The following is a 21,606-nucleotide window of genomic DNA, read 5'->3' on the forward strand; positions in this document are numbered from 1 at the left end:
AAGGTCTAGACTGGACTGGAAGGTGCCACTCTCCTTCAGAACACACAGGTGGGAAAACCCAGGCCCAGGAGGAGCGCACTCGAGAGGCAGTCACTCCACATCCAGGTGGCTGGTCTCCCAGAACCAGGCCCTCTGTACCAATCTCGACTACTTTTTCCCCACATGAGTCCCCAGACCCTGAAGCCGGGATACCGGGAGGGCCTTCATGGCTTGCTAAGTAAGCCCTTCAGTTTCTGCCACGGGAACATTCCCAGATGGACGGGATAAGGGTCCCGATCGCCAGGACCCAGAAGTTACCAGGGCCTCAGAAACCTGGAGTGACTGCCCTGGACAGGGCAGGGCCTTGCCCCCAACCCCGGGTCTCCCCAGCCCCCAGCCTCAGAGCTCCCTGGTCCCCCAGCAAATAGCCTCAGAGCTCCCCGGCCTTCAAACCCCCAACCTCAAAGCTCCCCTGCCAGCCCCCAGCCTCTAGCCTCAGAACTCCCCGTCCCCTGAACCCCAGCCCCCAGGCTCAGAGCTCCCCGACCCCCCAGCCCCCAGTCTCGGAGCTCCCTGGCCCCCATGCCCTTGGCCTCAGGGCTCCCCGCTCCCCCGCAGCCTCTACCTTCAGAGCTCCCCGGGCTCCCCCAGCCCCAGCCTCTACCTTCAGAGCTCCACGGTCCCCCAGCCCCAGCGCTCCCCGAGCTTCCTGCCCCTCGGCCCCTCCGCCCCTGGGCCCCCAGCCCTCCAGCCCGAGAGCTCCCCGGCCCCAGAATCTCCCGGTCCCCCAGGGCCCAGCCCTCGGCCCCAACCCAGGCTCCAGCAGCGGGTACCAGGAGACCTCGCCCCGGCGCAGGGAGGGGCCGCCCCAGAGAGCCGCGCACTGGGCCTGCGCAGCCCCCGCCCTCCTTCCGCGCCGCGCCCGGCAGGCCCGGTGCGGGTAGCGCGTAATCCGGCGCCGCGCTTTCGCCACTGCTCTGGACAACGGTCTGAGAAAACGAACGCCACACACGCGCTATCCTTTGATCACATCAGCTCCTGCCGTGGCGACGCCTCCGAGTGCAAAAGGCTAGAACCGAAACACTTCCTGGCGCCTCGAACGGCTCCGAGGAGTAGCGAATCTGCGGAATCTGCTCGCCGGAAGTAGGGCTGCCCTCGCCGGAAGTGGCGCTTCCTCCATTTTGTTGCCCGCTATGGCGGCGGTGTCGAGTTTGGGGCCGGGATGCGGCGCTTTTGACTGAGGGGGTAGGCCAGGCGGAGGCATTGGGGACATCCGCGCGGCGCAGAAGAGGACCAGCCTGGACGCCGGAGACGCTGTCATGTACGGCGCGAGCGGAGGCCGTGCCAAAACCGAGAGGAAAAGCGGCGCGAAGGAGGAGGCCGGACCCGGCGGCGCCGGCGGTGGGGGGAACCGAGTGGAGCTGCTGGTCTTCGGCTATGCCTGCAAGCTGTTCCGGGATGACGAGCGGGCGCTGGCCCAGGAGCAGGGACAGCACCTCATCCCCTGGATGGGGGACCACAAGATCCTCATCGACAGGTCGGTTCCTCCCCGCACCCGCCGGTCCTCCCCTTCCCTCGCCCGCTTGATTTCGTCTGATGTTGACTTGATGGCCAGGACGAAAAAGGGGCTTTGTGGAGCCAGCGGGGATCTGGGGGCCCCTCCTCTGTTCTTACGTCCCCCAGGTTTTGGAGGGAGGGGGACGGTGAAACCTGCCCTAAGACACTGGCTGGAGTTGCGCGCCGCGTGTGTCGCCGGAGGGATCGTCTCTGCTCCTGCAGCCCCTGGCGACCCTCACCCCAGTCGCTGGCTCCGGTTGGCCACTCCGCGCGGTGGACGCGGCCCGTGCGCCGGCCTCCCCCGGCCGGCGTTCTCGTGGGGGTCGTGCGCTGCCTCCCTGCTCGCGGCGCTCCCGCAGCTCGGTGTGGTGGCAGGGCAACCCCGAGATGCGCACGCCGAGGCCGCGCGGTTAGAAAACCTTTTGGATCCCGAGAGTTAGGCTTGAACCTCGTGTGCCGCCTGCGCCCTCCTTGTGGAGCGCCGGCATTTTGCCGGCATGACATTTGACTCCGCCGGCCCCTCCTCCCCACTGGGACAGTCTGGCGGAGCTGACTTGGTTCAGAGCGAGGGTGAAGGTGCCAGTCAGTTGGAAGCCGGTTGACTTGGGCAGACGCTGGCTTTGTTGTTAGAGGTAGTGTTCTTAGGGCTGGTTTCACGGTCTCTTAAAACCCAAGGGTGGAACCGGGACGCAGATGTGTTTCTTTTCAAATCAAACCCGCTTTAGGTAATCGCCCCGGAGGATGTTTAGCCCCTTTGGGCAGAGGAGTCCCGGGACTGGGGATTTCTAAAGATGTTTGGTTTGAAAAGGATGGCATTACATGGTGTAGGTTGTTTGCTCCCCGCCCCCCCGCCCCATATTTTCAGTCCCACTTTCCCTCTCCTCCTTGGAGTTTTGGCTTGTTGGTTGGGTTTTTTGCCGGTTTGGCAACTCTACGTCTGGGGCCCGGACTGAAAAGCTAACGATGACCAGCCATTTAACTGTGGAATAGTGTCTCCGAGTGAAGGAAGCCCGTCGTTTGATTAAAGCTGGATTCTGCAAAGCCCTGGGACATGACTGTAGGGATGACCTGTGAGCTGGCCAGAATGGACACATTCATGACCAAATAGGCCTTTTTCCATCCCCGACATTGCCGTTTGGAGTTAGATCTAGACAACAGTGACTCTGGAAGGGAGGGTTGCCGGAGCAGGTCTGGACCTGATGCTCCATGCTCTGCTCAAACATGCTGTGCCTTTAAACCTTAGTTTCTGTGATCAGTGTTGCCTGAGTTGTCAGGCAGCTGCTTTTCCAAAGTGTTACAAAGTGTTACTTGTGATATTTATTATTAAAGCTTGGTAAGCAATGAAGTCTGAGCTCCTTACGCAGTTTTCGGTATCATTCTGTACATGATTGGAGTGAGGTCTTCCAAAACTAATGGGGAGCAAACGCTACACATGTACATGTATAATATTTTCAAATAATGATCTACATTTGTAAGTTAAGGAGGTTTACAGCAAAGTAAAAATAATTTTGAAATTTAATAAAGTGCAATAACTTGGCTACTCTGGAATTTTGGCCTTTTTTTCTTGTAAATGTTTTTTTTTTTAATACTTTTTGGTCCGCATTACAAAAGTCAGCATTAAAAAATCAGGCAGACTTTTGTTTGTCTCTCTATGTTTGTTTTTGCAAGCCTAAATCTGAGTGTTTCTAACTCACTCGTTTATTATCTGATACTGCACATCAACAGCAGCTTCCCTGAATCTTTATGTTAAAAGCATAACTAAAAATGCCCTTCTTATTCCTAATTTGGCGACAGTGCCTGTTGGTCCATGTACATAAACATGGATGCGTCTTAACGTATGTGATTCCCTGGGGGTGTAAAGTTTAGAAGAAGATATTTATATTGCACCTGCTAATAGTTTTGCTCTGTTTCCAGTGAACCTCCTTAAACTGCACGTATATGTCACTGTTCCTATGTATGTGTGTCTCTCTATCACGTAACCCAGCACTTATTTCCTCAGCCAAGTGGCTAGGGGGCGAGCCTAGCCAAGATTTTACCTCCAATGGACGCAAGTTTCTTTGGTGAAGATCTCTCCTGAGAGTTCGGGACTAGCAGAAAGAAGCGAGGAAATTTCGACCGTTGGGTTCTTACGGATAGGTATTTATGTATTCGGTTTGTGTGAATGTAAGCTATGATATTTGACTTCTCAGAAAAAAAAATTTCTAGTTTTTATTTTTTTGCAAATGGCATTGAATGGTTGACCAAATCATAAACGGTAAGCACTGCCAGTGAAGTGGGCACCATTTATGCTGTTAAAGGATTGTTTACCTTTAATTATAAGCCTTATCATACTATACAAAGGAATTTAGACTTTGTTAAGATAACTTGAGTTTTAAAAGTAGGTGAGATGTGACTAGCCAAATTAAATATAAATCCGACAAGATTTTTTTATGTTTGTTTTAATATTTTTATTTCTTTGTTTTCATTGGTAAGTATATATGTGAAACATCCCACACGAACCAACCTAGACGTTAACTTCTTCCCAGTGACCAGCGTGTTCATATTACAGATATGATGGGCGCGGTCACCTGCATGACCTTTCTGAGTACGATGCTGAGTATTCCACGTGGAACCGCGATTACCAGCTCTCTGAAGAGGAGGCACGAATAGATGCCCTGTGTGATGAGGAGAGGTATTTAGCCTTGCATACGGACTTGCTTGAGGAGGAGGCAAGGCAAGGTACTGCTCAAGAAAAACTTACTTAAGCAACAAACTTTTTAAAATTTTTTAAGTATTTAAAATTTACTCCCATTCATTTTTTTATACTCACTCTTTCTGATATTATCTTGACAGTACCCAGTGGATTGGAAAAACAGGAGTCTTTGCGTTCTGAGAGGACCTCAGGATAGTTTATATATAGAGAGCCACAAAGAATTTTCCCAGCTTTTGAGGGCAGACTGGGATTTGAAAAAACAAAAACCAAACTCTTTAACTGTTCTTCTTTAACAGTATCGTATAAACTAAAATTGATGTTCTTGTCTTTGCCTTAACAATCTTTAATACAGTTCTTAATCCCCAAATTTCTCAGCAGGAAGAAATTTTCCACAAAAGACGTGTATTCTGCTATCTGTGGTAAACGTGTACTGGCAAAAGTACATATTAATAGATGTGAGGTGTGAATTTGTAAAAACATTTTTGCCTCCAAAAGAGGCTGAAAAAAGTGTGTTGTATGCTTTACTGATAGCCACAACTTTAGAAATATGTAAAATTTTTCTCAGTAAGTTTCCATTTTTGTTAATAAAATTCTCGTTTTTATTCAAGAGGAAGAATACAAGCGATTGAGTGAAGCCCTGGCGGAGGATGGGAGCTATAACGCGGTGGGCTTCACCTACGGTAGTGACTACTATGACCCGTCCGAGCCCACGGAGGAGGAGGAACCTTCTAAACAGAGAGGTGAGGGGAGAACTCTGCGCCGGGTGACGTAGCGTTGGCGGCTGCGGCATACGCAGTGGGAAAGTCTTCAAGGTTCGGGTGCGGCCGCTGAGTACTTGTCACCTCACGGCGACGCAGGCACCATTAGCAGACGCCTTCTCGGAGTAGAACAGAGCAAGAAGCCAGAAAATTAAGTGTTCTTGGAGGTGGAAACTGATTGCAGGCTCATGTCTGCATTAGACCTCATTGCCTTTCGCAGATTTTGCTTGGACTCCGGTAACTGGAAATGACTTACTCTGGAGTCTTTGTTCCTTAACTCATGAGACCCGGTGATTTGCCCTCGGGGTGTTGAGAGAGTAGAGTAGGCGGTAACTGCCCTCGAGTGAACCCCGTTCCCTGTGCCCTCCACACCTGAAGTGACAGCCGGGCTCAGCAGAAGGCTGGCTGTGGAGTCGCTTGCTGCTCAGCGGGGAAGAGCCGGAGGACCCACCCCCCTGCCAGTTGGACTCAGTAGGACCCGCAGCACGTGCGCCCGTGCGGTGGTACGCAGTCATAGTGATGTGAAATGGGACACTTTAAAATCCTCCTCTGCTGTTTTAACTCTAGGAACTTTGGATATTAAAAAAGAATGCCCCAAAGTAGCTGGACTGTGAGCGCAGGAACGTATACCCTGTCGCTTCAGTAGACTCTGAGAGCACCGTTGTCACAGCCCTGTGCAACGATCAGACACTGACATCGGTAATGACAACGTGAGCCGGAAACTGTAAGGCTGGGTCACTGTGTGCAGGACACTCTTTAAGCGGAAGGAGAACTGTGGGGGGCACCGGCTGGCTCTGTCCATAGGGCACGTGACTCTTCATCTCAGGGCCAAGAGTTCCAGCTCCACGTTGGGTGTGGAGCTTAAAATAAACAGATAAAAACGTTAAAGGGAAGGAGAACTTTAACATTTTGAATGTTTAACGTTATGTGAATGTTTAAAATAACGAACTAGAATCACATCAGCCGGGGCTTTCGTTTTAGGGCTGACACTTGGTTGTTTGGGACTTAATTGGTTTCTCCTTCAGTTGCAAACCTCCTCACAGGTCTACAGTGGTTACGACCGCTCCGTGATGCACCATGGTCTGCCCAGCCTGGTGCGGCCGTCTGGGGGCTCCTGCAGCCTTCAGTGGACGCGCCGGAGGGCGGTCTTGCATGGGTGCTTCCTTTTTGCCCTTCCCCTCCTCCTGCTCTCTGCGTTGTGTGCAGCGGTCACGGCTGTGTGGCTGTGTCCGAGGAGCTTGTGATAAGACTTTACAGCTGTCACGGGGACTGTGATCAGTTAAAGCCTCCTTAAGGCATTTCACGCTTCAGAAGTGAGGACGCAGTGGGAATGTTCTTACAGGTCCAGAAGTAAGCGCTCGCTCCTTTGTCCACACTTACCCCTGCTAGAGTTCCGGATAGTAGATTCCGTTTTGTTCCAAATCGTGTGCATTACGTCTGCTTTAAACACATAGTGTTTTTCATCAGAAGGAAGGAATACGCACTATATAACTTTGTACCTGAAAAATGGAAATTTATAAAAGCCAAATGTCATTTGCAAGATCAAGTGACAATCTTTGGAAAAATCCATAATACTAATTTCTTAACCTTCTCTATTAGAGCTGTGCACACTGCCACCATCGCCCCAGCCGGCAGGTTTTGTCAGAGAAGTGCCATGGGGTCACGGCCACACTGGTTTGTTCACGCAGCGTCTGGGCAGCCTCTGTGTCTCAACTGCAGAGTCGAGTAGTTGGCCCACAGGGCGCGTGTGGCCGGAAGTGAGCTTACCGTCCGGCATTGTCCCGAAAGTTGCCAACCCCTTTTACACGTGTCGGATATAGTCTCAGTATAGTTCAACTTCTCTATAATGACTGAAATTTAAGAATTTCAGTGTTATTTAGTTTGCCCTCGAAGTTACAGTATGCTTTCTCTTAAACATAAAATTCTCTTTAGTATTTTATAATTCGTTTTCCTTTCTGTAGTCGTCCTCAGGACTTTGCCTTATATGCTGATTAAATTTTTTTGAAGATAGATTTATTTGAGAGAGAGCACTACAGGGCATGTGCCTGAGCGGGGCGGGGTCGGGGGGGCACGGGGAGAAGGAGAATCTGGAGCCGACTTCGCCGAGTGCAGAGCCCAGCCAAGTGCGGAGCCCAACTCGGGGCCAGATCCCAGGAGCCGAGATCTGGCCTAAGCCAAAATGAAGAGCCAGCGCTCAGCGGACAGAGCCACCCAGGCGCCCTGCTGATCAGTTTTTCCAGTGAAAGTCGGGCCCATGTGAAACTTACCTCTCGGCCTTTTGTGCTTCGCTTATGCTAATGCAGGAAAAAGCCGCGCGTACCTGCACACAGTAGAATTCAGGTTGGTGCCCAGTACCACTGACAAGTTCTACTTCAGTGCTGCATTATTTAAAAAAAAAAAAAATAGTTGGTTTTGGTTTTGGTTTTGGGGGTTTTTCAGTGCCATCAGCAGGTCTAAATATTCCTTAATTTTCAAAGTTACTCTGTCGTGCTGGCATTCTGGGGACACTTGAAGCTTCATGCTATAAGCCGGCGGCAGCGGCTTTGTGTCTGTGCACCATCCCCTCTTCCTCCCGCATGGCAGATTCTCCTTTTCCTGTTTTTTTCCTATCATTATCAAAGATCTTTTTTGTGAGAAAGGGGGATTTGAATTTGAATCTGAGTATTGCAACGGCTGTGTGTTGTTCTGTGCTACTAAAGCCATTTTTCTGTAAATTAAGGTGTATGTAAGGACAGAGCAGCCCCGTGTAACCTCGTGTCCCACACAGCTCTTGATTCAGGCTCCGCTACTCCGGGAGCAGCAGCCCCAGGCTCAGGGAGACTGTGAGATTTGAAGTTGCTCCTTGACGCTTTGCAAACCAGGGTGTCCAGTGTCCTGCAAACACACTGGGCCATTTGGGCCCTGCTGCCGGGCTGCGGGGCTGCTGATCGCACGAAGCGATCAGGTCTGAGTGTGTCTCTAGTTCTTAGGGGAGAAGAAGGCTGCCTAAGCAGAAACAGACGGGACGGACGGTGTTCATCCGCCTGTATCTCATCAGACTAGAATTCCCAGGTTTTTAGGTACAGTGAAGCCTGCTCATAAGCCCTCCTTGGCTTCGTAGAAGAATTAGATTTGATAGGAAACCTTCAAAATTGTTCATCTCATCAAGAAACCACATGTGGTGGAAACGTTGATTTTTTTTGTTGTTGTTATTTTGTTTTGTTTTAAGTTTATTTATTTATTTATTTGCGAGAGAGACACAGTGAGAGAGAGAGCATGAGAGGCAAGAGAAGGTCAGAGGGAGAAGCAGACTCCCCATGGAGCTGGGAGCCTGATGTGGGACTCGATCCGGGACTCCGGGACCATGACCTGAGCTGAAGGCAGTTGCTTAACCAAGTGAGCCACCCAGGCGCCCTGGAAACATTGATTTTGATGAAGATTGCATGTTTAATTTTTTTTTTTTTTTTTTTTTTTGGCAGGAAAACCTAAGTGTGTCATGAAATCCTTTATAATGTTAGCTCTGATAAGTTTTCTCTTAGGTTTTTGTACATTTCACTATGTCCTTTCAGTAGTGATCCCCTGAGAGATTGTGAGATATGCAGGTCCCCTCTGATTCCGGAGGCTCTGACAAGCAGTGTCCTGTGTGAGCCACAGTGGATAGAGCTGTTTGTAGATGGAAATGGGAAAGAGGCGTCTGGTTATTGATGGTAGAGAGGTGGTTTGCGTGTGTCGAGAAGTCTTGCCCGTTACTCTTTTTTTTTTTTTTTTTAAAGATTTTATTTATTTATTCGACAGAGAGAGATCACAAGTAGAGAGAGAGGGAAGCAGGCTCCCTGCTGAGCAGAGAGCCCGATGCGGGACTCGATCCCAGGACCCTGAGATCATGACCTGAGCCGAAGGCAGCGGCTCAACCCACTGAGCCACCCAGGTGCCCCTTGCCCATTACTCTTAAGGGCCCTACGGCTTGATGGTGAAATCAGCGTACCATCTGGAGGTCGGGCACCTGTGCTGTGCTGTTTCCCCGGGGATCCCGCAGAAACAACTCAGAGGAGGTCTTCGCGCAGTTAAACACACACACAGGTCACAGAGCTGGGCGCGGGGAGGACTGACCGCAGGCTGAGCGCTCGCTAAGCGGGGCGCGTTGTGGGGAGGTGCCTGGAGCTGGGGCTCCGGGAGAGCTCCGTGCCTCAGCGGCCTGGTCCGGAGGGGTGTGTGACGCCCAGCGGGCACATGCGGGGCGGGAGAGGAGACGGGCGAGTGTCTCTAGAGGTGGTGATGCGGAGAGGAAGAACCAGGGAGCACCACTCACTCTTGGTCCCTCTGTCGTTGCTTACCGTTGGTGGCTGCCTTCCTTCCTGGTCGTTGTTCTGAAGTTTCATATTTTCTTTTTATACAGAAAAAAATGAGGCTGAAAACATAGAGGAAAACGAGGAGCCTTTCATTGCCCCCGTGGGGCTGAACGTGCCGCCTGACGTGGAGCTGGTACGTGTGCCTCCTGTCCCGGTGCTGCCCATCGTTCCCGCTGTGGGTCAGGAGCGCTGGGCGCAGGGAGCCCGGCCGCAGCCCTGACGGCTCTGTAAGGTCGTGGTGCTGTCAGATCTGTGAGTCACAGACACCAGACCACACCCTGTCCTCCTCCAAAGAGAAAGGGAGTAATTCTAACCCAGAGCATCAGGGACTCAAGGAGCTGGCCCTCGGGGGCCGTAGGGCTAAGCCCGCACATTTACCAGAGCGGAGGAAGCGAGTCAGGGTGAGCGGCGAGGAAGCCGTCAGCCACATTCAGGCCCGAGAACAGTCTCGATCACGGCAGTGTGGCTTGTGGGGAAGTGGCTTTGTCCTGACATTTGCCAGGGTGGCTTTGGCTGTGTCTGAAGGGAAATGCCTTTATCTTACCTTGCTGCTCTTGTGCCCAGGCTTCCCGTCCCTGGGGACGAAGGCCCAGTGGCACCTCCAGGCCACCTGGCACTCCGGAGGAAGCCTGGGCGGAACTCGTCTGGGCCTGAGTGCTCTGCAGCTTGAGCCTGGCCCAGCGGCGCGGTTCACGCTCCCCTCACGCCGCTCTTCCGTCTGTGTCCTGAGGGGTTCAGGCTGGGTTACGGTGGGCGTCCCTGGGGCTCTCCTACACTCCCAGCCCTGCACTGGCTGCTTTGCATCTTCTGTGTCATGTAATGCTAACGGCCCATACGCTAGCTGCTGTGCCTGGCGCCCTTCCGCAGGAGAGGACCGTGGCCGTGCAGGGGAGGGCCGGGAGTGTTGCCTGGGCGCACTCCGCAGGGGCGGGGCGGGGGGATGATGTAGGTGTTCCGGGTGGTTTTTCCCGTGACATTTTTGTGACTGCATTTCTAGTGGCATGGACGCAGGCCTGCCGTGGTTCTGAGCCTCTGGGTGCATGGGGGGTCGAACTCTTGGTGGAAGGTTCTAGCCCCTGTTTTCACGTGTCGATGGCAAGTGGCAGAGCCCGCATCCGTCCCGTCCTTCATTCACACCCTCACACCCTCCTCCTCAGTCTTCGTGCAAGGAGGAGTGGAAATGTCTGTGCTTTTTTTTTTTTTTTAAGATTTTATTTATTGGGGCGCCTGGGTGGCTCGGGGGTTAAGCCTCTGCCTTCGGCTCAGGTCATGATCCCAGGGTCCTGGAATCGAGCCCCACAGGACTCTGCTCTGCGGGGAGCCTGCTTCCCCCTCTCTCTGCCTGCCTTTCTGCCTGCTTGTGATCTCTGTCTCTGTTTCAAATAAATAAAATCTTTTAAAAAAAATAAAAGATTTTATTTATTTATTTGACAGACAGATCACAAGTAGGCGGAGAGGCAGGTAGAGAGAGAGGAGGAAGCAGGCTCCCTGCTGAGCAGAGAGCCCGATGTGGGGCTCGATCCCAGGACCCTGGGATCATGACCTGAGCCGAAGGCAGAGGCTTTAACCCACTGAGCCACCCAGGCGCCCCATGTCTGTGGATTTTGCTGGCTGGAATTATTGTATTTGTTTCCCCATTTCCAGCCTTCAGTTAAAGCTGAATGTGCCAGTTGAATGTCGGTTATCCTGAGACTTACGTTACTGGGCTTCCTGTGTGTGGTTCTGGGTTATATTCCTTCTTGTTCTGGAGTGTGCTATTTATTTTACATGAGAGACCCATTAAAAACAAGTTGCTCCCTTACCTATATTTAATGCTGAAAGCTTTTATTTAAGGTTGACTATATGGAATTTTATTTATTTTTATGTGAAAGTTTATTTTTAAACTTTTATGCAGATATAAATGTGGAAGTATAATAGAATTTATTGCGTTGTTTACTTTCTATTAAAGTATTTAATGGCTCTGCATTCTCAGCCAGAGTAAGCGTCCCTAAGCTGTTTAATGGTCTCCTGGAGCTAAAAATAGTCGCTACCCTTTGGAGACCAGAATAGTAATTTGCCTTCTTGATGTTAAAGAGTTTCTTGTGATAGTATCGCAGAGCAGCCTCTCAAGTGGGACATTGTTTGATTCTGTGGAAACCACGTCTGAGCACTGTTGGGGCACTGCTGGACAGGGTCATCCCTTCGTACTGGCGTCAGGGCTTGGGGGCAGCGGTTGGTGGTCTGTGACTCACACTGTGATGTTCGGGGGGCGGCGTGGAACACGGGGTGCTTGCAGTGGGAGCTTCTGCCCTGTAGGAGGGGGGAGCCGTGCTGCCTCTGTGCGCGGGGGCCCCTCTCTTGGTAAAGAAAGCAGGCACTTGAGTATTCTTGATGCTGAAACTGGGCTTTTGGAGGAGAGCCTAATGACGGGATCCGTGGGATGTGTGAAGAGTGACTAGTTAGAAACCGTGGCACTTGGGAGACAGATGTCGGTGGGTGTTCGAGACAGGCCGCGGCTGCTGGTGTCCTCCACGAAACCCCAGCAGCCCTCCCAGCTCCACATCCCACCAGGCCCCTACAGTGACCTCACAGCTTTGTTTTAGCTTTTCCTGGCGAGTCTGTGTGTGTGTTCTTGTGTTTCTCCCTTGGTGTATAGCCTGGCGCCGTTTGTCCCAGGGTTGTGTGTTCAGCCTCTGTCCTCTTCTCAGGGGCGCGGATGCCCATCTTGGTCACCTCCTGAGCTCCCCGTGTGCCTGGTCCTGATTCAGGGTGTACGCCGCTCCCATCTGCTCGTGTTGAGTTGTGTGCCCCCACACCTGGCGCACACCTAGAGCTCCGCTGGGAGTGGGGAGGGAGGGTCGTTCTGGTCAGCCACGGGGGCTGGAAGTGCTGCTGCCCCACAGGTCGGGTCAGAAGTTCTTTCTGGGGGAAGCATGCTCATCTGAACACGCTTTATGAACCAGAGGAAGAGCAGGGCAGTATTCAGTGTGTAATTGCCATCGTGCTCAACATTTCCCCTCTGGGGTTAGGGCCGTGCGGGGAGCGTTGCCGACCGCGTGCTCTGTGCTTTGCTGCTGTCCTCCGTCCGCGCGGCTCGGGAGCCTGGGCAGTAGATGCGCTTGGCCGCCGCGCACTGGAGACACGCTGAGGTCTAGAGGGCTCAGAGCTCTGGCTGATGGGTGTTGAGATTAGAGTGTTGTTGTCATCATAATTCAGCAGTTCTGTCACCCCAGGATAGGGGCGGGAAGCATCCTGCGGAGTTCTTGCCTTTTCTTTGGGATCCATAAGGACTGTTCACGTGTGATGAGTGTGCCCCGAGTGCTGCGTGCCTGTGTGTTCTCCGAGCACCGTGTCCCCAACATCTGTCCCCTCGCGGAATGTAGATGTGTTTGTGGAGTCACACACGCCACGAGGTCCCATTGTAGCCCCAGGATTTTGAATTTTGTTCTGGAAGTCCCTTCCCACTCCTAAGATTTTAAAAATATTTTCCTGTTTCCTGCTGTTGCATTTATAGTTTTGTGGGGGTTTTTTAACAATTGAATTGTGACTTGATGTAGTATTTATTTTGGGCTGTGAATGAAGTGGGCATTTGATTCTTCCTTCCCTGATCACAGCAGAGGAGAGGGCCAGCCCGGCCGCTCCGGGGCCCGTCACTGTTCACCCTGCCTTCCCTTCCCTTGCCAGCCCATCCTGGTCCCTCTGCTTTTCCGGAGCTGTTCGGAGACCTGACACGGGCATGGGCTTTCTCCCCTTCTTCCATCTCCCACCGCCCACCCACAGGTTTTAGAGCTCTGTCTGTAATCCGGGAGCAGAGAGGAGGCGTGAGCCTATCTTCTTGGGCTCGGGCACCTTCTTAAACCAAAGGCCTCCCTGTATAAGACAAGCATTTCCCCCTTTATCATTAGTTTTTGTAACATATCATATACGCGTGTATGTCCTTGAAATCCCACTCTGTGGAAAGGAAACTCGTGGTATAAATAGGGAAAGACCTGCGTAAGGACAGCGACATGAGGAGGGCCGACTCTTCCCACCAGGTGCGGCTTGTTACCCACTTGCTCTGGGAGCAGGCCCCGAAGTGCGCTCCGCACGGCGCTCTCTGTAGTCACCGGCGCTGTGGCCGCGTCTTTTCACCACGCTGTTGTGTCATGAATAGGCCTCCTTTTAGGGATTTTAAACCAGCAGCTTAGTGTGGTTGGCGGAGAGCGCCTCTCCACAGAGGCCATTGTGGTTTCCTTTCAAGGTCACTGTTCTGAATTCACTGTTAATGATCGACGTGTGCGTGGAACACAGATCCGAAGATTAATCCTGCTGTTAGCACGAGCCGTTGAAAGTCTGCCTCCGGATCCGCACTCCAGGCACAGTGGGCCTGTGACGTGGAATCTAGTTTATTTTGGGAACAGTAAATAACTTTAATTGTAGGTACTTATCCTATTTAAGTGTGAAGGACTGTATCACTTCAGGCATTAAATTTGAGAATTAAGGCGTTTAAATTTTATGAAGGATGTGGTTCTGGAATTACAGAAAGCATCTTGAATACTTAACTGCCCATTTTTAATGAATAATTTCCCACTTTATTTGCATGTAATTTCTAAGTGTTAATCTCTTCGTTATTATTAAAAGTATTTTTGGAGTGTGGCTTTCAGCGTCTGGTCTGACGAGCTCCATTGGTGGGTGGGAAGTGCCAAGCGTGTCGTGTGTTGGAAGGAACTTCGCAGCTTGGGCAGGAAACCTGTTGGCAGGGTCTGATTCCTGGTAGTGACCTCACTTGGAGGCAGCAAGGTGGTGCCCTCTTTTCCTGCGGGTGAGACAGACCCTCCCTGTTATGGCCAGACCGTGCCCACATGGTTTGGGGGTGAGTGAGGTGCAGGAGCAGGTGAGCACATGGGGCTTTCCTCAGATGCCCAAGAAGGCTGCTTCCCAAGCTAGGAAATCTAGTCCCAGCTCAGAAGGCGAGAGGAGTGTTGTGTAGAGCCTTGAGAAACTGGGTGAATGTGTACACCCTGCCTAGAAACATGCACATGCCCATAATTTGCCTACAGCTTCTGAGGGTTCACAGCCTCCAACCCCATCGTGGAACCTGTTGAATGTGGAGGTACAGTGAGTTGGTATAAAAAAAGGTTGCCTCGAGGCGTACCTAGGTGGCTCAGTGGGTTAAACCTCTGCCTTCGGCTCAGGTCATGATCTCAGGGTCCTGGAATCGAGCCCTGCATCGGGCTCTCTGCTCGGCGGGGAGCCTGCTTCCTTCTCTCTCTCTGCCTGCCTCTCCGCGTACTTGGGATCTCTGTCTGTCAAATAAATAAATAAAATCTTTAAAAAAAAAAAAAGGTTGCCTCGAGTCAGTTCTGCTCAAAGCTGGAGTGGCCTGCCTTGGTCTGTGAGTTTTCTCCCTGTGAGATACTGCAGAATCCAGAAACAGACCAAAGTGTCGTGGAACCAACCAGGGGCTGTTCAAATGGGGCTCTTCTGACCGAAATGGGTCTCTCTCTCTTTTTTTAATTTAAAGATTTTATTTATCTGAGAGAGAAAATGCAAGTTAGGGGAGGAGCAGAGGGGGAGGGATGAGCAGGCTCCCCGCTGAGTGCAGAGCCTTCCGTGGGGCTCGATCCCAGGACCCTGAGATCCTAACCTGAGCTGAAGTCCAGAGTCGGCCGCTTAGCTGAGCCATCCGAGTGCCCCTTGAAATGTCTCTTCATGTATTTGACAGTATAACGAGGTTTTTCTTCTGTTTTAAGTCATGTGGCCAGTGAAAAAGAGGAAAAATTGATCATGTGAATGTGTATGTTTTTCCATAGCCACCAACAGCCAAGATGCACGCTATCATTGAGCGCACAGCGAATTTCGTGTGTAAACAGGGAGCACAGTTTGAAATAATGCTGAAAGCCAAGCAGGCCCGAAACTCCCAATTCGACTTTCTACGCTTTGATCACTACCTCAACCCCTACTACAAATTCATTCAGAAAGCCATGAAAGACGGACGCTACGCGGCGCCGGCGGGAACCCGAACCGCGGAGAAGAAGAGTATGTGCGACCGCGCGTCCTGTGTGCGCGTGGGGCCTGTGCGGGGAAAGCCCGCGCTGCAGGGCTTCCAGAGTGTTCATGCGGCCACACTGTGGCGCTCATCAGACCCGCTGCTGGGGTTTAGGGTGGGGTGAAGCTCTCCTTGAGGAAACCTTGACAACACACTAGATCCTTAATTATTTCCAGACACAGTGAAATATAATTAAATATTGGTGCTATCAGAACACAATCATCTGGGTTGGAAATTTTTCCTCTCATTTTGGCTGTTTGACGTTTCCCAGAGAAAAGAGGAAATCTGCCTCCTGGGATGGTTCCCGCCATACACGCACACGCGGCTTTAGGGCCTGAGGTTAAGTTACGTGTGCACAAAAATGGAAGTTAGTTCTACTCTCCCTTTTTTATTCGTGTCTACCTTAAGCTGTTGTTTTTATCAAATACCTAAACTGGGAATTCTTACCACAAAGGCCAAGTAACTTTTGCACAATGTTCAGGGACAGCAGTCTGTCTGTACACGTGTGCCGAGGAAGCGGGATTTTCAGATCTTTTGTACAAACCTTGGTTACAGATCCCATGTTCTCGCATCTGTTAGTTTTCTAGAGTATCTGTTGCCTTGTTCTCCCTTTCATCCATCAGCACGTTTTGCCATTTTCAGTGGCCCTAGACTAGGGGACGTTGGGCGGCTATGCTGGGTGGGCCCGCGGCGCACGCCTGTCTTCGTCCCCCGCTTCCCACAGAGTGCGTCGGGCGTAGTGTGCGGGGGCTGCTCCCAGCGGTGCTTTCCGGGTGGAGAACTGCCGCACGGTTGCCTGCAGCCCCGCCTCTGTCTGCTTCTGAGTGTTCCCGTCGCGTATCTGTGCCCTGTATCCCCCCACACACCAGAATCTTGAAACGCGCTTTTGCTTTCCAGAGTCGGGGGTCAGCTCTGATGATGACGATGATGAAGGAGATGGGAGTTACCTGCACCCGTCTCTCTTCGCTTCCAAGAAGTGTAACCGCCTGGAGGAGCTGATGAAGGTTTCGATCTTCTGTGTTTTTTATGCCATAACAGAACTGCTGTTAGTCTAGTTTTGGGAAATCACGAAGCGGCCATTTTTTTGGTATCTTACTTTATCATCATCAAAGTCTGTTTTGCATTTTTGTTGTTAGCTTGGTGGCTCGCACTTTTATGGGTGGCAGTACAGTCCTGGCCATCCCGCCTTCCTTTCCCGAGTGGTTACCAGAAGGTGGGAGCCATGTGTTCCCTCGCTTCCCTGGGACTCCGAGCAGCCACATAGAGCACAGCCACGGTCATTCGGGCTCTCTGCGTGTCCTGAAGTGCGTCCACCATGCTCCGAAACACTGTGTTCTGGGGTTGAGTTGAGCCTTCTTGGCCACAAAAGGGTTCCCCCTGACTCTGGGTACGGGAATGATGTGACCACACATCCTCTCTGTCTGCAGCCTTTGAAAGTGGTGGATCCGGATCACCCCCTTGCTGCGCTGGTCCGTAAAGCCCAGGCCGACAGCCCCGCTCCCACCCCCCCCTCGGCAGACGGCAGTGCGCAGCCCTCCCAGGCGGAGTACGCCGCTGACTGTGAGTACCTCGCTGTGCGCCTCCTGGCCTGCGGCCTGCTGCACAGCCAACCTAGCCGGGCCACACGACAGCCGTGCATGCAGCGCGGGGCTGGTGGAGGTGCTGGGAGGACTCGGTCCCTTGGGTCTTCATGGGTAGCCATCCTCAGTACGTGGCCTCATCCTGTCGTGCGCCCCTAATGGTGACAGATGGCTGCTCTGTGTGCAGTGTCAGCCGTGCCTTCCAGGGAGGGTGAAGAAGTAGGGCGAGGGCAGAAAGCAGGTGTTTGGGGACTGTGCCCTTCTTGGGAGGGCGCCCCGCCCCTCCCATCCAAGCAGCCATGCCTGGTGCCTCCCTTTGACCCTCACAGAGAGGATAGTGTCGTGTGGTCTCCTGGCCTGCAGTGGGGGCTGGAGTCCGACATGCCACGGCCCTAACTGAAGCCGAAGCTCTGTTACGAAGCCCAAGGAGCGTGGACACTGGTGGGCTGCGGCGCTGTCCGCATGGCTGCTTTCCTGCAAAAGACCGAGCTCGAGCTAGCGTGCGGTGTGCGCCTCAGCGTTCTGGCTCGTGCGTTCCCTCCTGTCCAGCCTGCTTGCTGGCCCTTTGTCTTCTTAATCACCAGAAGATTATTAATGGAAGGCAAATCTTGAGGTTCTGTTCTAGTAATCGTTTGGAAGTATTGGAGCTCGGTCTCTTTTCCGACCTTTTTAAAGTTACTCAGAAGTTAACAGTGAACGAGGGCAGAGGCTTCAGGATGGCCGTGGGGGTTCGTGGTCTTGCACCGACAGAGCCGATTGGGTGATCTATCCCTAAAGCTCGTCACAGTCAGAGGGCGAGAGGTCATCCAGAGAGTAATTCTCTTTTAAGACATGGGCTGCTCATTATTTGAGTGTCTGTACGAAAGAGTAGCCAGAGCCCCTCGCGCCCCTGTCCTGGCGCGGCCCGCGGCTGTGTGTGACTGATGGGCTGAAGTGACATCTGCAGGCTTTACAGGTCAGTGACTTGAGGGAACTTAATGCGCATATCCTGAAAGAGCCTTGTGAAGGACTGGGGGTTTGCAGTGCTCACGGCGGGGAGTGCTGTGTGGACAACAGGGCCCCATAGGTGAGTGGGAGCCAGGAGTGACCGTCGAAGTTGGCTGAGTGGAACATCCCTCGGCTTCCGCGTTCTCACACCCGTCGTTGAACTTGTGCAAGTGAAACCCCTTGTCCGTGTGCATGCACTACGTCTGTGGAGCTGCTGAACTGTCTGGCACGGAAGAGAGGAAATTCGGGGGCAGGGTGACCATCACCAGCTCGTCACTTTGTGTCACGGAGCACGTACTGTTCAGTCGCGAGGGTGGTGGCAGGCAGCATGTCTGCTGCCCCCATGGCATTGGGTTGGGGGACCAGCCACAGCTGGCCCAGTGGCTGCTCTGTGACTTAGGCTCCCTGTGGGCTCGCAGAGCCCCACTGATGCCAGTCCCTCCTCAGACAAACAGCAGGTGCACCAGGTGTGACTCCCTGCGGGGACCCCAGCCCCCCCCCCCGGAAGTTCTCCAGCAGGGGCGCCAGTTAGCGCCTCCTCATGCAGCGCAGCCTGAGAGGCGGGTGCCCGCGGGGTGTCTGGGACTCGCGCCGGTGCTCAGCCTCACAGCTCAGCTGTCTAACCCAAGAGCTGAACGAACAGCACTGACAGGACCCGTGGCAGCTCACAAGTGGTTCGCGGCTGTGCCAGTCAGGGACCGGGTGCCAGAGTTTGCAGAGAGGCAAGACATCTAAAACGTTCAGGTGAACTTTCTGGATTTGCACGTGTCGGCAATGAGATCATATTTTGTAAAAATGCAAGGCAGGCCAAGAAAACACGTGGCCCAGTGGGTGCTGCTTGTAGACATCCCCTTATGGGCCGCAGGCGCGAGGGCAACAGGCTGTCCCAGAGCTGCTCTAGAGCCTGTGCTCAGCAGAGGTCAGGGCTGCCTAGAGGCTAGGGAGGCAGACTGCGGTGTCCGCACTTCAGGCAGCACCTTGTTACTGAAGTGAGAGCCATCCCGTCGACGTGGGGAGGCCAGAAACTGGACAGCAGACGGCGTAGAACTGCACGCCTGAGCGCGGGCCTCTGAAGCTGGGCTATGCAGAGGGAGAGGGGCCGGCCGTGCCTAGTGGGGACAACAAAGAGAGCATCAGCCCCAGGGTCGCCGCAGTGGCCACGGTCCAGGGTCCAGTGCTCGTGGGGTGAGGCAGGAGGCCTGGACGGCTGGACACGCCGATCAGTTTCCAGGAAGAGCCCCGGCACAAGTACGTGTGAGCACCTGTATTCAGGTTTTCAAAGATGTTTGTTTTCGTCTGTAGATTCTATGATTATTTAAGAAAAAAATACAAAACAAGAATATGAAAGGTCTGCGAAGGAGGTGCGGTGAAGGGAGATGCGTCCGGTCAGGCAGGCCGTGAAGTGGTACAGGGGAGACCTCTTGCGGCCTGATGAGGTGGTGGTTCAAACCAGCTCTGAGCTAAGAACCGGTCTAGAAGTGCTGCCTGCAGACCTGAACCATCTCATGACGAGGACACAAGCTGGGCCGTTGGCCAGTCCCCTGGGACGGTGTGCCGAGCTGCCCCCCTCCGCACTGGATGCCGTGTGGTGAGGGGCGCCGGCACCCAGAGCAGAGTTTGGGCGGCATCTGATGTGACGGCTCTCGCGCCCCGTTCTCTTCCCGGTTCTGCAGTCTTGTAAGCAGTTGTAAGCAGTTTTAATGAAATATGTCATCACGGTAGCTTCCGTGGAAGAAATCACTTCACAGGAGAGCTCTGTTGGGCAAACAGGCCCGGACTGCCGGAGAGGAGCCTCCCGGCCCTAGGGTGCAGCGTGTCCCGTTACCGGCTCGCCTTGCACGTAAACCAGGGGCGCCTTCTGAGTGTTCGTGAGCCAGAGCCCTGAGACCCACGCTCAGAAGTGGGTGGGGAAGGAGACGCAGGCAGCTTGGAAGAAGGGGGTCCCCGGGGAAGAGGCCGCCTTCTACCCAGCAGCCTGGCGGCTTCCAGGCGGAGGTGCTGCGTGGACAGCTCTCCGCGAAGTCAGGAGACTTTAACCAGTGAAGGATTCTGTTCTTAAAGCCAACAGATGACTAGATTCTGCTAAGAGAAAAAAACTGATTTGAGGAAGCAGAAGGGTCTAACACACCAACAGCTTTTATAGTCAAATGGGAGAGAAAAATGTGCAGCAGAAACACAGGCTGCCGTGTGAGTAATTCAGGGAGGTAACATGGCCACCCAGTTTTTTCCAAGGTTTCCCCTCGCGGCTCCCCCGAATGGCATCGATCCTGCTGGCTCTAGAGCCCGGCCCGCGGGGAGTGCGAGCCAGGGTCGCTGTCACGCCAGACCGCAGCGCACGTGTGCAGGATGCCAGACGGTCGTGGGCCTGGGCGGCATGCGCGAACACAAGAAGTGTAAGCCTTGGGGTGCAGTAAGGGTTTCTGTGCCATTGAAAGTGTTATTTGACATTAGTGAGCTTGAAATCCTTCGTGATGGGCGAAGTCACAGAGAAGCCATGCTGGTGGGACCTGCGCCGCGGTGGGAGCGAGTGCTGGTGGGCTGGCGGCCTCTGTCTGCCTGGGACCCGCACGGGAGGAAGGGGCTACGGGAGTGTCCTCGCAAGCCACATTTCTAGTGCTGGTGGGAGACTGACATGCCCCGTGTGCCCTTGGGAGAGGATGTCCTCTGGAGAGGACGGAGGGGACCCAGTCCGTGCACAGGGGCGGGGCCAGGGGTGGAGCAGGTGTAGAAGGAGAGGAGGGCCTCCAGCAGGTCAGCTGACCTGTAGGAGTGGGGCCCCGTGGGGACCCGCTGCATCACCCGCCGGGCTGTGCCTCTTGGACTGTGTTGGTGACTTTCCCCTTCCCAGAAAAAGCACAAGGATGGGTGGGATGATTCTGTGAGACTACGCAGCACCCCGAGGGGCTCTTGCAGGCCTGTGTTGTTAACTCGAAGTCTGAGCACTGTCAGCTCTTCCCGCAGGAGCCCGGGGCCCACGGGGCCCGTCAGAGCAGGAGTCACCAAGCTTTTCCCATTTTTCCTATTAGCCCATGATTAAGAATCCCCTCAGGCATTACTTGGGATTGACTTCTTTCCAGCGAGAGATTTTCCTGGTTGGAGGCATCCTTGGAAGAAAATCGTCTGTTTTTATTTGGAAAGAATTCTTTTTAAAAGATCCTTAAATAGAGACGTGTAAAACTAACAATTCGCTTGTATTAGCTTGACAGTCATTCTCTGTTATTTGGTTCTCTCCTGCTATTTAGCTGTAAATCTTTGCTGAAGAGGGTCGTAAATACAGTTAATTATGCAGGAAACAGGGATACTGAAAAATTGCCCACTGGTGTTGCATGCAGTTTTTTAAAAATAAAATGCCAACCCAGTTTTTTTCATGTTTCATTCTATAAATAGCTGAAGTGAATTGAAACCGTATTGTGTGGCTAGACTAGATATTTTCTTGTATCTGCTATTTTTTTAAAGTGTGATTTTGCTGGGGTTGTTCATAGCGTTTCTTTTTTCCTGCAAAATCATGACCTTGAAGTGCTTTGTTTACCTTCGAAACCCTTTTTTTTAAAAAAAGCCTATATTGCAAGTGAAGGGAAACGGAAGAAGGAAGAAAGTAAAGATATTACCCCGGATTCCACCACCCAGAAATAGACATTTTTACCATGAGGCAGCGTCCCTGACGCCGCGGGAGACACTGACGTGAGTGTGGTGAGGCAAGGGAGAGGGAAGCCCCCAG

General features: G+C 52.9%; 1 protein-coding gene across 4 annotated transcripts in view; it reads left to right on the top strand.

The window, feature by feature from the left end:
* The first annotated feature begins 1,136 nt into the window (after window positions 1–1,136).
* Window positions 1,137–21,606, top strand: part of SFSWAP (splicing factor SWAP) — a 67,915-nt gene continuing 47,445 nt past the window's right edge. For 2 of the 4 annotated variants that reach the window (XM_032309406.1, XM_032309403.1), the window contains exons 1-7: window positions 1,138–1,516; window positions 4,085–4,254; window positions 4,837–4,968; window positions 9,362–9,447; window positions 15,086–15,311; window positions 16,219–16,325; window positions 16,749–16,881. In XM_032309406.1, coding sequence (XP_032165297.1) covers window positions 1,299–1,516; window positions 4,085–4,254; window positions 4,837–4,968; window positions 9,362–9,447; window positions 15,086–15,311; window positions 16,219–16,325; window positions 16,749–16,881 — 1,072 coding nt within the window. In that variant the 5' untranslated portion in view covers window positions 1,138–1,298. Of the gene's footprint in view, window positions 1,517–1,972; window positions 4,255–4,836; window positions 4,969–9,361; window positions 9,448–15,085; window positions 15,312–16,218; window positions 16,326–16,748; window positions 16,882–21,606 lie in introns of those variants that run through there. The other 2 variants (XM_032309405.1, XM_032309404.1) reach the window with 2 other exon arrangements.

This window comes from Mustela erminea, chromosome 13, assembly GCF_009829155.1.
Source record: "Mustela erminea isolate mMusErm1 chromosome 13, mMusErm1.Pri, whole genome shotgun sequence".
NCBI lineage: Eukaryota > Metazoa > Chordata > Mammalia > Carnivora > Mustelidae > Mustela > Mustela erminea.